Here is a 16,368-nt window from a genome sequence, read left to right as displayed (position 1 = left end):
CCCAGGTGATCTTCCAACCCAGGGATTAAACCCAGGTCTCCCGCAGTGCAGGCAGATTCTTTACCATCTGAGCTACCAGGGAAGCCCAAGAATACTGGAGAGGGTAGCCTATCCCTTCTCCAGGGACCTTCCTGACCCAGGAATCAAACCAGGGTCTCCTGCATTGTAGGCAGATTGTTTACCAGCTGAGCTACCAGGGAAGCCTTTGAGCTCCCTTCTCCATCCCTAAAAATTTAAGTGGCTTCCTGTCCTATGTACCCTTGGCAAATGTACCTAATTCTATCATTATACCCTCATTCTCTGTGGCAGTTATTTGTTTCATGCACATGTTTCATCTGCTAAACTTTGAACTCTTCTGAAGAGGGCCCAGCTAAGGTCCAGGGTTAGACTTGGTGCACAGTAACTATAAAGGCTGATGTCTCTAAACACTATGGTATGTATGTGTCTGCATCTGGAACTGGGTAGAGATCTGAGGAGAAATGTCATGTACTTCTTAAAAATAACATTTGTGTGAGCTGGGGTGAAACTAGCTGGTTCTCTGGGAGCTTTTTCATTATGAAGAACATTAGCAGTTTTAATTTGCTATCTTGTCTTTCTGTCTTCCCTATAAATTCTCAGAGATTAAGAAACCAGTTTGATTTACCTTTGCAATGTTCATAGGCCATGGCACATAGGAGGTTCACAGAAATGAACCACTGAATGACAAATACTATGGCTTGTCACCCTCTGAGAGGGCATGACCCTGGAGCGCTGGTTTTGGGAAGCAGGATTCAAAGCCAAGGGCTTAACAGAGATGGAGCTGGGCAGTGTCAAGGACCTGGAATCTATTTCTTGATGAAACCCAGACCCAGGGCTCATATCAAGGCTTCATCATCTTTAAATCTTTGATATAAGTACCCAGTGAAACCATCCGGCCCTAGATTTTAGGGGGAAGACTTAAAAATTACAAATTAAATTTCTTTAGCAATCATAGGGTTCTTCAAATTATCCTGTTTCATTTTTACATGAGTTTTGGTAGTTTCTGGTGTTTTTTTTTTTAAGAATTGTTCTATTTCATCTAAGTTGTTGAACTTATGTGTGCATTTTTTTCATAATAGAACTTTATTATCCTTTTAATGCTTGCAGGGTCTCTGGTGATATCCCCTTTCATTCATTTTTAAAAAAGCTTTACTGAGGTATAATTAACAAAACAGTATGTATTTAATATATACAACTTGATGTTTTGATATACCTATATACTGTGAAATGATCACTACAATCAAGCTCCTCTTTCATTCTGAACACAGGTAATTTGTCTCTTTTTTTTTCCTTGTGAGACTTATTAGAGGTTTATCAATATTATAGATCTTCTCAAATAAGATTCTGGTTTATTTTTCCATAGTTTTAGTTTTCAATTTCATTGTTTTTTGCTCTTTTCATTACTATTTCCTTCCTTCTGATTGCTTTGGGTTAATTTTGTTCTTTCTTTTCTAGTTACTCAGTATGAGAGCTCAGAGTTTTGACCTCAGACCTTTCGTGTTTCTAAAATAAATATTTAATGCTATAAGTGTTTATCAGTACACTAATTTAGCAGCAGCAAAATTTTGAGATGTTGTATTTTCACGTTTATTCAGTTCAAAATATTTCCCAATTGATTTAAAGTCCTTCCTATTTGACCCATAAAAACGTGGTATTTAATTTTAAAGGGTTTGGAGACTTTCCTATTATCTTTCCATCACTGATTTCGACTTTTATTTCATTTTTGTCAGAGAACATGCTTTGTATGATTTCAATCATTTTATATTTGTTAACGTTTATGACCCATCATATGATCTATTATAGTGAAGGTCTTATATGTACCTGAAACTAGTAAGTATTCTGCTGTTGTTACACAGAGTATTCTATCCGGCTATTAGATCCAGTTGGTTGGTAAGGCTAGTCAACTCTACTTTTTTTTTTTTTTTAACTCTACTCTTAAATAAAAAAATTATTTATGCTGTGCTGGGTCTTCATTGTTGCTCCTGGGTTTTCTCTAGTTTAGGAGAGTGGGGGCTACTTTTCATTGAGGTGCATGGGCTTCTCACTGTGGTGTCTTCTCTTGTGAAGTACAGGCTCTAGGCACATGGGCTTCAGTAGTTGTGGTAGATGGGCTTAGTTGCTCCATGGCATGTGAAATCTTCCCAGACCACGGATTGAACCTGTGTCCCCTACACTGGCAGGCAGATTCTTAACCACTGTACCACCAGGGAAGTCCCCTGGTTCTTTTCTGTTCTTACTGTTTGCTAGTTCAATTCATTATTGAGAGGAGTGTTTAAATATAGTCTCCAACTATAATTGTCGATTTGTCTGTTTCTCCCTTTAGTTCTGCCAGCTTTTCATCATGTATTTTGAAGCTCTGTTGTTAGGGGCAAACTCATTTTCATTTTCTTGAATTGACTCTTTTATCATTATGTAATTCATTATTTTTTCCTGGTAATTTTATTTATTTATTTTTTCCTGGTAATTTTCTTTGCTCTGAAGTTGGTTTCGTCTGGGGCCTTCCCAGTGGTGCAGTGGTAAAGCAGCAGCTGCCTGCCAATGCAGGAGAGGCAAAATCCCAGGTTGGGAAGATCCCCTAGAGGAGGGCATGACAACCCACTCTAGTATTCTTGCCTGGAAGCAGGCACACACATGCTTTGTCTGATATTAATATGTGAAAGTAAAAGTGTTAGCTAGCTGCTCAGTCGTGTCTGACTCTTTGCCATCACATGGGCTGTTCCCCACCAGGCTCCCCTGTTCATGGAATTCTCCAGGCAAGAATACTGAAGTGGATAGCCTTGCCCTCTTCCAGAGGATCTTCCCAACCCAGGGATCCAAGCGGGGTCTCCCACATTTTAGGCAGATTCTTTACCGTCTGAGCCATAGCCAGTCCAAATTTCCATTGCTTAGTGTTTGTATTATATATATTTTCTATTACTCTACTTAAAATTTTTATTTACTTATTTTTGGCTATGCTGGGTCTTTGTTGCTGCCCTAGGGCTACTCCCTAGTTGCAGTGTGCAGGCTTCTCATTGTGGTGGCTTCTCTTGTTGCGGAGCACAGGCTCTAGTCATTGCAGCACATGGGCTCAGTAGTCGTGGCTTCTGCGCTCTAGAGCAGAGGCACAATAATTGTGGTGCACAGACTTAGTTGCTCCACAGCATGTGGGATCTTCCTGGACCAGGGACTGAACCCATCCCCTGCACTGGCATGACAGATTCTTTACCACTGAGCCACCAGGGAAGCCTTGTTATTTTTATCACTGGAACTGAAGTCAATTTCTTGTAAAAAGTAGAGTTGGGAATGTGTTTTTGATCCAATCTCAAAATTTATGTCTTTTACTTCATGTATTTAGGTCATTTAATATAATTATTTAGATGTTTGGACTTAAATATCGATTATTTTATTATTTGTTACTTCAGTTATTTCTTCCTGTTTCTCCTGTCCAGGTTTCTTGTAGATTATTTGACAATTCTTAGTATTCCACTTAAATTTACATGTTGTGATATTTACTATATTTCTTTGTATAGTATTTTAATTATTGCTCTAAGTCTTACAATATATACACTTACACAGTCTCCTCAAAGTCAACATTTCACCATGGCAAATGAAATGAAGCAATCTTACCACCACATAGGTACCTTTACCCTCTCCCTCTTTGTATATTAATATTACATTCACATACATTAAAGACTATCAATGTTATATATTTTTTGCCTTCAAACATATTTTAGAGAATTTAAGAGGAGAAAAATAATTATATTTACCCAGATATTTACAAGTTTCCTTCTGCTATCATGTCCCTTTTGTCTGAAAATTTTACTTTAGCAATTCTTTAAGAACAGGTCTGCTAGTGATATAGTCCCTTAGTTTCCCTTTATCTTGGAATGTCTTTATTTCACCTTCAATGCTTAAAGATATGTTTGCTGAATATAGAATTATTGATTGAAAGGTCTTTTCTTTCAGCAGTTAAAAAATATTATTTCACTTTCTTTTTAACCTCCACTGTTTCTGACGAGAAATTGCAGTCATTTGAGTTACTGTTCCCCTATAAACAGTGCATCATTTTTTTTTTCTACATTCAAGATTTCATTGTTTTTTGTCCTTAGTTCTCAGCAATTTGACTATGCCGTTTCTTGGCATGGAATTATGTGGGTGTTTCTTATTTGGGGTTTGCTGACCTTTTTGATCTGTAAGTTTGTGGGGTTTTGTTTTTATTTTTTGGCCAAATTTGGGACGTTTTCAGCCATTATTTCTTCATATACTTCTCCTGCACCACACTCTCTTCTCTCTTTCTGGGTATCCAAGGACATGAATTTTAGACATTTTGCTATTATACCACAGATGCCTGAGGTTCTGTTCCTGTCTTTTTCTCTCTCTTACTCAAACTGAATAATTTCGACTATTTTCAAAGTACACTATTTTCTATTGTCCTCATTTTTCTGTTGTTCCTAACAAGCAAGTCATTTTATTTCAATTATTTTATTTTTTCAGTTCTAAAATTAATATTTAGTTCTTCACATCTTGTATTTCTTTGCCAAGACTTTTTATCTTTCAACTTATTTCCAGAGTGTGCACCCTTACTTTTTGTTATTGCTTTAAAGTCAGATAATTCCAACATATCTGCCATCTTGACATTGTCATTCTTTAACTGCCTTTTCCCATGCAAGTTGAGATTTCCCTTACTTTCTCATATACCAAGTAATATTCATTATATCCTGGATATTTTGAATATTATGAGATTCTGATTTCTTGAATAAATCCTATAAAGGAATCCTATAGCAGATGTTACTACTTTTGTCTCAGCAGACAATCTACTTGGTTGTGGTCAGGTTCCAAGTTCCATTCAACCTTCTGTGATTGTAGTTTCAATGTCAGTTCCATTTTCAAAGTCTTTGTAGTTATTCAGATCTGTGTGTGTGCCACCCAGTGGCCAGTCTGGGACTTGGATGATGGTCTCTTAGCGGGTTTTTTTGGTTGCTCCCAGAAGCAAGTGGGATCTTAGTTCCCCGACCAGGGATTGAACCCATGTTCCCTCCATTGGAAGTGCAAAGTCTTAACCATTGAACCTTGAGGAAAGTCCCTCTTAGTTCTTCTTGATACAATGTTCAGAACCAGATCCACGCATGACTAGCTTGGAAATAAGCCCAGGAATTTATAAACAGCTTATGAAGTCACTTTCCCCAAACTTCCTCCCCATGATCTACCCTTTACTTCCTGGGTCCTTAGGATTACCTTTTCCATTCCTCTGTCCAGATAGTTAGGCTTCACTTAGCCTTCTCTGTTGCATACTTTCACACATGAGCCCCTGTCCTGGGCCAAGGAAGAAATCCAGAAGAGGAAAAAAAAACATCAGAAATTGATCCCACCCTCTTGGGACCACAGCTCTTCTAAACAGAGAGAAAGATTCTCCTCCATTCTCTTCCCTCTCCTATTAGGCCTGTCTTGAAGGGCTTTTCTTCTCTCTATACTGGTGCTTACTTCTGAGTTTCTGACTGCATAGACCAGATCAGGGAATAGTAGAAGATTTGACAGATTTAATTTTCTTGAGCTCCAAAATCACTGTGGACAATGACTACAGCCATGAAATTAAAAAACGCTTGCTCCTTGGGAGAAAAGCTATGATAAACCTAGAAAGAGTATTAAAAAGCAGAGAAATCACTTTGCCGACAAAGGTCTACACAGTCAAAGCTATGGTTTTTCCAGCAGTCATGTATGGGTGAGAGAGATGAACCATAAAGAAGGCTGAACAGCTTTCAAACTGTGGTGTTGCAAGAAGACTCTTGAGAGTCCCTTGGACAGAAAGGGGATCAAACCAGTCAATCCTAAAGGAAATCAACACTGAATATTCATTGGAAGGATTGATGCAGAAGCTGAAGCTCCAACACTTTGGCCACCTGATCTGAAGAGCTGACTCACTGGGAGAAAAAAAAAACAAACCCTGATGCTGGGAAAGAGTGAAGGCAAAAGGAGAAGAGGGCAGCAGAGAATGAGATGATTAGATAGTATCACTGACTCAGTAGACATGAATTTGAGCAAACTCCAAGAGCTAGTGAAGGACAGAGAAGTGTGGTGTGCTACAAGTCCATAGAGTCGCAAAAAGTTGGACAGGGCTTGGCGACTGAACAACAACACTGCCAAATCATTAGCAGTGATCTTATTCCTGGTCTTATTGAATCCTGGTCTTATTCCTCAGTCTGCTACTATTTGTTTATCAAAGTTATCAAATAGATGCACCAGGTGTTTTGCCCATGTTTTTAGCTGCATTCAATGGGAAACACCAAGGTGGAGGGTGTTCAGAACTGGAACTACCATAACCACAATAGCTAACTTAACATTAGTTATTATATTTTCTAATTCTGGAATTCTAGTTTTCATCATTCTAAAGTCTTTGCTACTTTTTATAGTTTCTAGTTCTCTGCTGAAATTTTCAGTCTTAACCTTTTATCTTTTAGAATATAGGATATACAGTTTCTAGTTCATGTCTGATCATTCCAAAAGTTGGAATACATTGTGTGGCTGTTTTTGCTGGTTCTTTTTTATGTTGTTTTTTTGTTTGTTTGCTCATTTTGTTTTGTTTCAGCTGTGCCACTAAACTTGCAGGATCTTAGTTTCCGGACCAGGGATTAGTTAGTCCCCTGGGGTCATGAGAGTGAAAGCGTCAAGTCCTAACCATTGGACTGGCCAGGCAAGTCCCCATTTTCATGTTTGTTTTTTTTTTCTCTTTGTATGCCTGCGTATCATTTAGGTGCCAAATATTACACTTGAAACATTTTTCAGAAATGGTTTGAGGCTTAAGATGATGCTATCATCCTCCAGGTGATTTCTGTTTGTTTCTCCCAGGTGCTGCATGCACATCCAGGCACTGGGGGGCAAGGTATCTCGAATCACCTTAACCTAACTTCAGGGACTGAGATATTTCTTTGTCACCCAGGTAACTCAGAGTTAAGCCTCAATCCCTGTGAGGGTAATTTGCTTCTGGTCCCCTTAATCCTATGGTACAAACCTTCAGGGTTCCCCACTCAAAGACCTGAGGGTTTACCAGGGCTACCACTCTTGAGACCGTGGACTCCAATTGTGGTCTCCCAAGTCCCCTGAGGCTGTCTGCAAACACTGCTGAGTGTTTCATTCACCTCTTCTGGAGTGACAAACAACCCCAGGACAAAAGCTAAGCCAAGTGCTGGGGCTCACCATTATGGATTCCCATCTTCTCCCAGATCCTGCAAAGCGATTCTTCACTGTGTTAGCTCTCCAGTGCCTTCAAGCGGACATTTTTATAGTTTGCTCTACTTTACTAGTTGCCCTCAGTAGGAGGGCATTATCTAACCCAGCATTACTGGAAGCTAAAATTCAGTAAGTGTTAGTTCTCTCCCCTTTCTGTCTCACGCTCAAGCCTGAAGGATGTTACAGTTAATGCTAAACAAACTAAAGCAGAACACAAGACACAGAAGAGAAAAAGTGTTGACAGGCTTTAAATGCACCAAGGCATTAAGATTAGGATAAGCAGGTGTGCGTTCCTTGCCTAGCCTACCACCTTCCCTGTGTTTCAGACTATGTGTCCTTCCCAGAATGTGTTCCTTCCTCTCTTTCATCCATTACTTTATTTTCATCTGAGGATATTATGGGCAGTATTTTATATTTAAAAAATTGTATTGGATATTTTTCTACTATGGTATTTCTAGTGATGAATCCTATACATGCTGCCAACCAGTCTGGCCTCTTTCCAGATGCCTTCCCTTGTGACTGCATACCGCCCCATGCTTCGTCCCTGGAAACCTACAGTAGTAACACTCACCACAACCTCTTTGAGCTTATGATTTGGAGCAAGCCTAATCCCCTTGAGTTATTAGATAATTCCTTAAGCAACAATCATGTCTCTCCCCAATCCCTCCTTCCAACAGTTCTCAGAAAATACTTATATTCATGTAGGCTCTGAAAACCAAAGCTCCCTGATGGTGGGAGCGGAGTTCCCATGTACTGAGATGATCATCCTCAGGATATGCGGGGCATAAGGTACTGTGAGGTCTAGAGGCATTCAGCAGAGCCTCCTCATGTCAATACCATCCCCTCAGAGGATGGTATTGACTATACCCCCACACTCCTATACCTCAGCTCCAGAGTTCTGAGCCAGTCTCAGAAAAGATCTCAGGTTAGGGCACTTTCAAAAGGGGAACTAATATCCCACAAACTGTGAGGGGTCACCAAAAAAAATTTTTTTAATTAAAAAAGAAAAAAAAAGTAAAAAAGAAGGTTTGAATGACAGAAAGAAATATCATGCTCCCAGATAAGAAAGCTAAATATTAAGATATTGATTTTTCCAAATTAATTTTTATATTTAATGCAATCTCAATCAGAATACCAATGGTAGAGAGGCAGAAAGCAGATTAGTGGTTGCCTGGACCTCAGGGTGGGAACAAGGATTAATTGCAAAAAGAAGCAAGAATCTTTTTAGGGTGATAAAACTGGATTATGTGAGTGACTGCACAGCTCTGAATTGTGTGCACTGATCTGTACACTTTAAATAGATGACTGTTAATTGGTATAAAATCATACCTCAATCAAGCTCTTTAAAAATAGATGCCTAGCAAATTTTACTAAAAGACCATTCAAAATTCAAATCTGACTAGTTTTCCATAAAAAAATTTAATATATTTTTGATCTTGTTAAAAATAAGTCATCATTTTTTTAAAAATGTGTGGGTTTTTTTTTAATGGTGAATATAAAGATACAAGGTAAAAAAAAACAATGATATCTGGGAGTTTGGAAAAATTCAAACAATGATTCTAAAGTTTTCCTAGAGGAATAAATAAGAGAGAATAACTTCAAAAATGTTTAAAAGAAGTATAAGAGGGTTGCTCTGTCAGAAATTAAAGCTACAACAATTAAATGAGATCATTCTGTTGTAAGAATCAACAAATACAAAAAAAAAAAAAAGAATCAACAAATACATTAATGGATTATGATAGATGTATATATGGGAACTAAAATAGACTTTAGTGGGTATAAAGGTAGTTTATAAAGAAAGAATCACAAACTAATAGGCAAAGGTTGACTATTCAAGGTAGATATGAGGGGAAATTACTTATTATTGAGCTAGAAACTGATATTATACCTAAATCAATTCCAGACTGATTTAAAAGTCAAATAAAGGAATTCAAACAATAAAAATTATAAAAATATAGATATATGCTTAATTAACCTTGGAATAAGGAAGAAAATCATAAACACTATTGAAGAAATGGTTAAAATATGTATATTGTGGTGTCTTATATAACCACAAAAAGTGAACTTTTTCAGATAACTTTAAGGAACCATTAGAAAATGCTCATAAAATAATGAGAAGTAAAAGAAGCAGAATATAAAACTAACCAAAATAATGTAAATTAAATTTTAAAAATAATAAAATACATATGCAAAAAGATTGGTAGATACAGCAAGATATCTGGATGGCCGACTTATAGGTGAGTTTTTACTTTTTCCTTTTAGTTTTTAGAATTTCCCCCACATTTTTTACTATGGCCATGTTTTCCTTTCATTATCAAAAACTAAAATGATTTGGTAGAATGAGAATATGAGAAACTAATCAAATTCAGCTACTAAAAAGCAACATCTTCAGAATACATATGGCCATTATATGCATTTTTCACATGTATGATGATACATTCCACAATTTTTTAAAGTATTAAAATAAAATAAAAGCCACGCAAGCTCTTTGCGGCCATAGCAGAACCTCTGCAGACAGCCTCTCCTGCCCTGTGCTGCCTGAGCCCATTCATCCCACCTCGGAGAAGGCCTTGCCAGGAGGATGCAGCCGTCTGGCTGTGGTATTCCCCACCACTGTGGGTGGAGAAGCCAGACTCACTCACAGACTTGGCCACCAGCCTGATCTCTTCCCAAATGTGCTCCCTAGGGGCCCATGAGGGCCATCCCTACAGTATGCCCTGCAGTCCGGCCTCTGGGCTATCAGGCACATGGAGTGGCCCCATCTGGCCACTAGGAGCTCACCACTCCAGCTGCTGAGATCTCATGAGACCAGGCATGAGGGGCTGAGAGTCATGAACAGATTCCAGAATCTGGTTTGAGGTTCACCCCACTCCAAAGATCTCTGAACTACTATCCCCACCGACTAACCTCAGCACCCACTGAAATAAAACCATCTCCCCTCATCACCCTAGAAACTGGCACTCCCTCCTACCTCTTTGAAAGTCCTTTCAATGGGAGTGGCAGCTCCTCCCAGTTCTCCTTACCTTCCCCACTGCACCCGTGCAGGTCCTGCAGCAGTGTGTACCTCATGTCTATCCCTTCACCCTTCCATCTTCTGCCTCGACCCCTGTGAAATGCTGCTTTCAGCTGCTCCCCGTTCCCCCAGACCCATGCTCCTGCATTCCTGTGACCCAAGAAACAATTTCATCTTAGTTCCCCCAAAATGCTGTCTCTACTTAGGGTTGCCAGATTTAGCAAAGAGAAATATAGGACACCCAGTTACATTTGAATTTCAGACAACCAACCAACAATTTCTTAGTGTAAGTGTATCCCATCTATTTTACCCAACCCACCTCCAATCTTTTTTTTCAAGTTGATATGTTGTGTTCTCATTTTTATTCAGCTTAGGAAATTTTCTTTCTTCTTTTTTTGGCCACGTGGCATGTGGGATCTTAGTTCCCTAACCGACCTGACTGGGGACTGAACCTGCACCCCTGCAGTGGAAGTCTTAGCCACTAGGTGAGGGAGAAAGTCCCTCACCTCCAGTCTTGAAACACTTTTGCTTTCTGTCACTCATAAGAAATACTGTCTTCTTTCTGCCCCTCTATAAAACACTCCTTTCTCTATACAAACTCCTGGGAAATAGTGCCTGCCCTCTGCTCTCTGAAACATGAAACACTGACCAAACAGGACAAACAGTTTCCTTTCTGTTAATCCCCTCAATCTTGCTCCTCCCCTTCCTCTTCACCCTCCCCTCCCTTATCAAACTCCTATGCTGTCACCCACCAGCCTCTTTCTTTGAAGAGTGCATGTCCCTTCCCTATCTCCATACAAGACCTCTTTCCTCAATTGGCTACCAGATCCCCAGGAAAACACCAGCACACCTGTTCTCAGGTAAAACAGCTTGCCTCTACCTCCCACCACAGGAACGTCTTAAACCTATTGCCATTTGTCTTGTTCTTAATATGCACCAAGCCCTGTGCCAAGCACTGATTCTCACAACAGCCCCATGAAGTAGGTGTTATTTTTATTACAGTTTTATGACTTGTTGAAGATCACACAACGTTGAGGATAGTCAGATTTGCACACAGGTATCCCTGACTCCAAAATCTCAGATAAAAACCCAGATTAAGTCAGAATTTTCTGGACGTTGGATATGTTTTAAGTCTTCTAATAAGCATCCAGGTGAAGACCCACTGTCTACCACAGACTGCTCCTCGGTCTCCCCCTTCTTTTCCTCCCCAAAGAACATCCTCCTCCTCCACCTCGCTCTGGGACATCATCGCCTGGCAGTGAATGTCCCTGCTATCTATCGGAGGAGATGGTCACAGTCGGGTTGTGCTGCCCACATGCCTGGCAGCTGGGGACTGCCTGGGGTGGGGGCCAGGCCTGTGGTCCCTGCTTCTGGATAGCACCCCACCCCACCCCCTTCTATAAATATCCCACTGCTCACTGGCTGCCAAGCTGTTACAGCAACAGTTTCCATGAGGTCAGCGCCCCAAGCGGCCTCCAGGTCCCAACACCCACACGTACCTTGCCTGGAGTGCTAGGGCCTGCTCGGCCCTGCAGGGGGCTGTCCCGGGTGCTGTGTCTCCGACGTGCAGGGGGTGTGGGCACTTGGGCAGAGGCCTGGGATGGAGTCTTCCCCGAGCTCTGAGCCACGGGTTCCAGATCTTGACTCGGGGAGGATTCAGGCTTGCTGCTGGCGGTGGGCTCTCCTTTGAGCTTCGGAGGGGCAAACCTCTTCCTGTTGAAGGGCCCGGTTGGCTGGGGGGCTGTGGGCACAGGCTGGCTGGGGGCAGCAGGCCCCCTCTCACCTCCAGCTTTGCTGGATTCCCGACATGAGGGCCTCTCTCCAGGTGTCCTGCCCTGAGAGGTCTGGGCCTCTGCCTCCACCTGGGGCTGATCTGCTCGGGTGCTCTCCAGGTACATGTCCTTCAGGGAGAAATACACTTCTGGCTCTGGGCCTGGGACAGGGGCTGGGACCTGGGTCTTCTGGGCCTGGACTGGAGTGCCTGCACCAGAGGCTGGCTTCCTGGTGCCATCTGCTCCAGGGGATCCAGGCCCCCGGGCAGCCCTGCCTCTGGGCTGGGTCTGAACCTGCTCCATGTTCAGGGGCCCCTGTGTCCCACGGGAGTCAGGCTTGTCTGAACTGGGGAAACGGTTTTCCGAGGCACGATGGCTTTGAGCTGCCTTCTCCACCTCTGGCTTCCGCACTCCTTGCTTAGGTTCCACGTCTTTCTTCTTTTTCTTGGCCCCAGACTCCTTTTTGGGAGCTCTCTGAGGCCCCAGCTCCATGGCCTCACAGATGTAGGTCAACAGGCCATGCTCACCATTCTCCCCATTCTCAGGGGCAGCCTCCCCATTGGTAGTCACCTCTCCAGAAGCAAAACTGTTGATCAGGCCCAAACCTGGGTGCTGACCAGGCTCAGTCTCTCCCTCCTGCCAAGCCACCAGGGGTCCGTCCTCAACTTCCCGGGCAGGGGCCGAAGGGACAGGCACCTCGGGCCCACTCAGCCGCCGCTTTCGCTGGAAGCGGTCAGGGCTGAGTTTGCGCAGGGCATCAGCCTCACCCACAGCCTCCTTCCCATGCTTCCAGCTCTGCTCGATTTCCCGCATCTTTGCAGCAGCCTTGCGCTTTAGCTTTGCAAACCAGCGCTGGTGGATCTTGTATTCAGTCATGGTGCCCACCTCCAAGACCCCTGAGCAGGACACAATGCCCTTGGCATTCCGGGCAGAGGCCTGGTAGATGGCGGCATCTTCCTCTCGACACCTAGAGGCAGGAGCATGATGTGGGAGGTGAAAGCCCCCCATTCCCTCACCCAGAGTCCTGCCCCTGCCAGCCCTGCCTCAAGTGCCCCTCCCCCCACTCCTCACCACGGCTGAGGACACTGAGGCTGGCAAGAGGGTGGGAGCTGACCGAGGCCACGCTGTCCTAGGAGGGATTAGACCTGGGGCCCAGGAGGCTTCCTTCATGAGCAGGTGACCCACACAGCCCGTGTAGGGTAAGGGTGACTTGGGAGCTTTTTTTGGCAGCTGACCTCATGGAAAATGTTTCTATGGGTCAGGACCTCCTCTGGCTGTGCTCAGCTCTCTGGCTGTCAGAAATACTCCCATCCTGGCCTTAGGAGATCCCAGACACTGGCAGCCAGACACGCTTCACCAGGTGGTTCAACTCTGCAGCAGAACCCTGCCCCCACCCCGGACTTGGGTCACAGGACCTGCAGGAGGGCAAACAGAGCAGAACGGGCCCCGGGCCCCTCACCTGTAGAGCTGCAGGGTGTGACGGTTGCCCTGATGCATGATCTCATACTTGGGCAAGCCACAGTAGCGGTCCAGCTCTGTGTCATCCTTGTACCAGGTCACCTCTGGCTCTGGGTACCCTAAGAAGGAAGCAGCAGATTGGGTTGCAGGGAAACCAGTTCCAAAATAGTGCGCAGAGAGAAGAGGATCCCATGGCTTTCCCAGACCACCTGAAGAGACTAGACTGGTCTACTTGCCCCAGGCTGGCAGGAGGAAGAGGGCTACCCTATGGCTCAGCTTATATTTAGAAGCTAGGCCCTATAAAGACCAAAAACTGTTCCCCTTTGGCAACTGGAAGGCAAATATAGAGGAGAAATTTCCTGGCTGCTGATTAGAAGGGAAGCAAGGAGTTTCCAGAAAGCTTTAGCTGGTAGTAATAAGCTTCCTCTCTTCAGCGGCCTGCTGTACATCCTCATCTGTAATAACAGCTCTACTCTCAGAGGTCTCTCCTCAACACCCAACATCAGCACCAATGCCGAGCACCCTTCTTTCATTCCAGGTTCCTGAGCTATTAGCATTATTTGATGATACAGCTAAGACATCCATCCATCCATCCACCCACCCATTTGTCATCCATCTATCCACCCATCCACACCTACCTTCTCACCTACTCACTGCTGTGAAACTGATTGAGGTGTCTTTCCAGCCCGTCCTCTCTCAACTTTCAGCCCTACTCACAGAGAAAGCTCCTAGCTATGAGGGCCACATTTCCCTGCCTCCCTGACCACCTAGCTGATTGGTCCAGTAATGGACACATAACCACGTAATCTAATTCAATTCTTTGACCTAGTATTTGGGAATTAGAACATACAGACAGTCTATCCTTGGGTCTGGAAATAACTTGGAAGGGGTGCAACCATATTCTGCCACATGGACTGAGAAGCAAACAAAGCTACAGTAAGATGGAAATGAAGTTGATGTTCAGGATAGAATGAAAAAAAGGAGACAGAGAGGGTGGTCCTGATATCCTTCCAAATATTGGTTCCATTCCTTGCCTGGCCACAGCTATACTCCTACTTGTGAATTCCATAAGAAGTTCATCTAAGCTTTACCAAGGAGTTCTGTTTCATTTCTTAAGCTGACTTCAATTAATTTGTAATGGTTATTAGAAATTAGAGACTCCTAACATTGTTGCTGTTCAGTCACTAAGTTATGTCCAACTCTTTGCAACCCCATGGATTGCAGCACACCAGGCTTTCCTGTCCTTCATTATCTCCCAGAGCTTGCTCAAACTCATGTCCATTGAGTCAGTAATGGCATCCAACCGTCTCATCCTCTGTCACCCCCTTCTCCTCCTGCCCTCAATCTTTTCCAGCATCAGGGTCTTTGTTCCTTAAATATATGTATGTATTAGGTGTGTGCTGACTGCCCAGCAAGGGTTACGAAGATACAGAAGCTTAGCAGCTCTCTGCTCTCAGGGAACCTACTGTACAATAGAAAAGACAGGTCTTGGGACTTCCCTGCTGGTCCAGTGGTTAAGACTATGAGCTCTCAATGCAGGGGGCCCAGGTTCGATCCCTGGTCAGGGAACAAGATCCCACATGCCACAGCTAAAAGATTTCATGTGCCGCAACTAAGACCCTGTGAAGATAAATAAGTTAAATAAATAAAAATAAATATTAAAAAAAAAAAAAAGAAAGAAAAGACAGGTCTCCACACAAGGCAGGGATGCACCTACAACTGGGCACCCATGTGCTCTGCCTTCCCACCTGTCTCGATAAACTGCCCAAGTGTCTATCTAAGACACCCTCACTGGATCCCATCTCTTCCTGCCTCATCGAGGACATCTCTCCAGCAGCTGTTCCTCCTTTCCTGCATTTTCAGGCTTTTCCTCTCTTAGATCATTCCCATCAGCATACAAGTCTCTGGACTGTCTTCCTTCTTTTCTTTGACCTCACACCCTCCCCTGGCTCCTGCCCCCATTTCTTTCTTTTCTTCTTTACAGAGAAATTGTTTGAAACAGCTTTCTGTACTCACTCTTTTTACCCTATCTCCTCCGATCAGGCTTTTGTACCTACCACTGCACTGGAATTGCTCCTGTCAAGGTCACCCGTGACTAACATATCACCAAATCTCTTAGCATTGACCTTCCCTTCTTGAAACTTTTCTTTGCTTGCTCCTGGATGCCCCTCCTTCTGAGTGCCTGTGCCACTCTACTGGCCACTTTTTCTAATATCTCTTTCATCTGCCCTCTCCCCACCACCTAGGCCTGTAAGTGTTAGATGGGCCAGGGCTCAGACCTCAGACCATTTTCCATTCTCTCTATATATAACCTAGGGGATCTAATCCTGTCCTGCAGCCTTTAAATAACTATATCTTCCTAACTCCCAAATTTGTATCTCTAGCCCAGACCTCCCCTGAACTCCTGGTTCTTATTTTTGACTGCAAACCTGACATCTCCACTTGGAGGTCTCATGGGTATCAGACTTACCTAGTCCCAAGCCAAGTTCCTTATTCCCCTCACCAAGCTGAGTCCCACTTACCTCAGTAAATGGCAACTTTATTCTTCTAATTTGGCACAAGTCAAAAACCTGGAGGTAACACTTTATTCTTTTATTTTCCTCACATCCACTCCATCAGATGATTCCACAGGCCCTCCCTCCAGAATACATTCAGAATCTGATCACTTCCTGCCACCAACCTGCTCCATCAGCATCATCTTACACCCCAATTTCTCAACAACCTCCTTGCTTATCTCACTAGTTCCACCCTGGCCTTTCTTCAGCCCATTCTCAGCACAGCAGCCAGAGTGAGCCTTTTAAGAGGAAGTAAATAAGGTCAGGTGATAGCACTTCTCTGCTCAAAACACTCCACTAGCTCCCATCTCATGAAAGCCCTCATGATCTAGGCCATATCAGCCCACTG

The 16,368-nt window shown here is 43.2% G+C and overlaps 1 protein-coding gene across 3 annotated transcripts in view; it reads right to left on the bottom strand.

The window, feature by feature from the left end:
• ALPK3 (alpha kinase 3) overlaps positions 1–16,368 on the bottom strand; it is a 60,242-nt gene that overhangs the window by 26,034 nt on the left and 17,840 nt on the right. For all 3 annotated transcript variants that reach the window (XR_010659193.1, XM_065906886.1, XM_065906887.1), the window contains 2 exons: positions 13,466–13,583; positions 11,734–12,973 (listed from right to left, as the gene is read on the bottom strand). Coding sequence is in view for 2 of the 3 variants with exons in the window: in XM_065906886.1 (XP_065762958.1) it covers positions 11,734–12,973; positions 13,466–13,583 (1,358 nt within the window). In the remaining variant the exon portion in view is untranslated. The remainder of the gene's footprint in view (positions 1–11,733; positions 12,974–13,465; positions 13,584–16,368) is intronic.

Source organism: Muntiacus reevesi, chromosome 15, assembly GCF_963930625.1.
Source record: "Muntiacus reevesi chromosome 15, mMunRee1.1, whole genome shotgun sequence".
Classification (NCBI taxonomy): Eukaryota; Metazoa; Chordata; class Mammalia; order Artiodactyla; family Cervidae; genus Muntiacus; species Muntiacus reevesi.
Note: the sequence above shows the minus strand (reverse complement) of the source record. Positions and strands in the feature narration are given on the sequence as shown.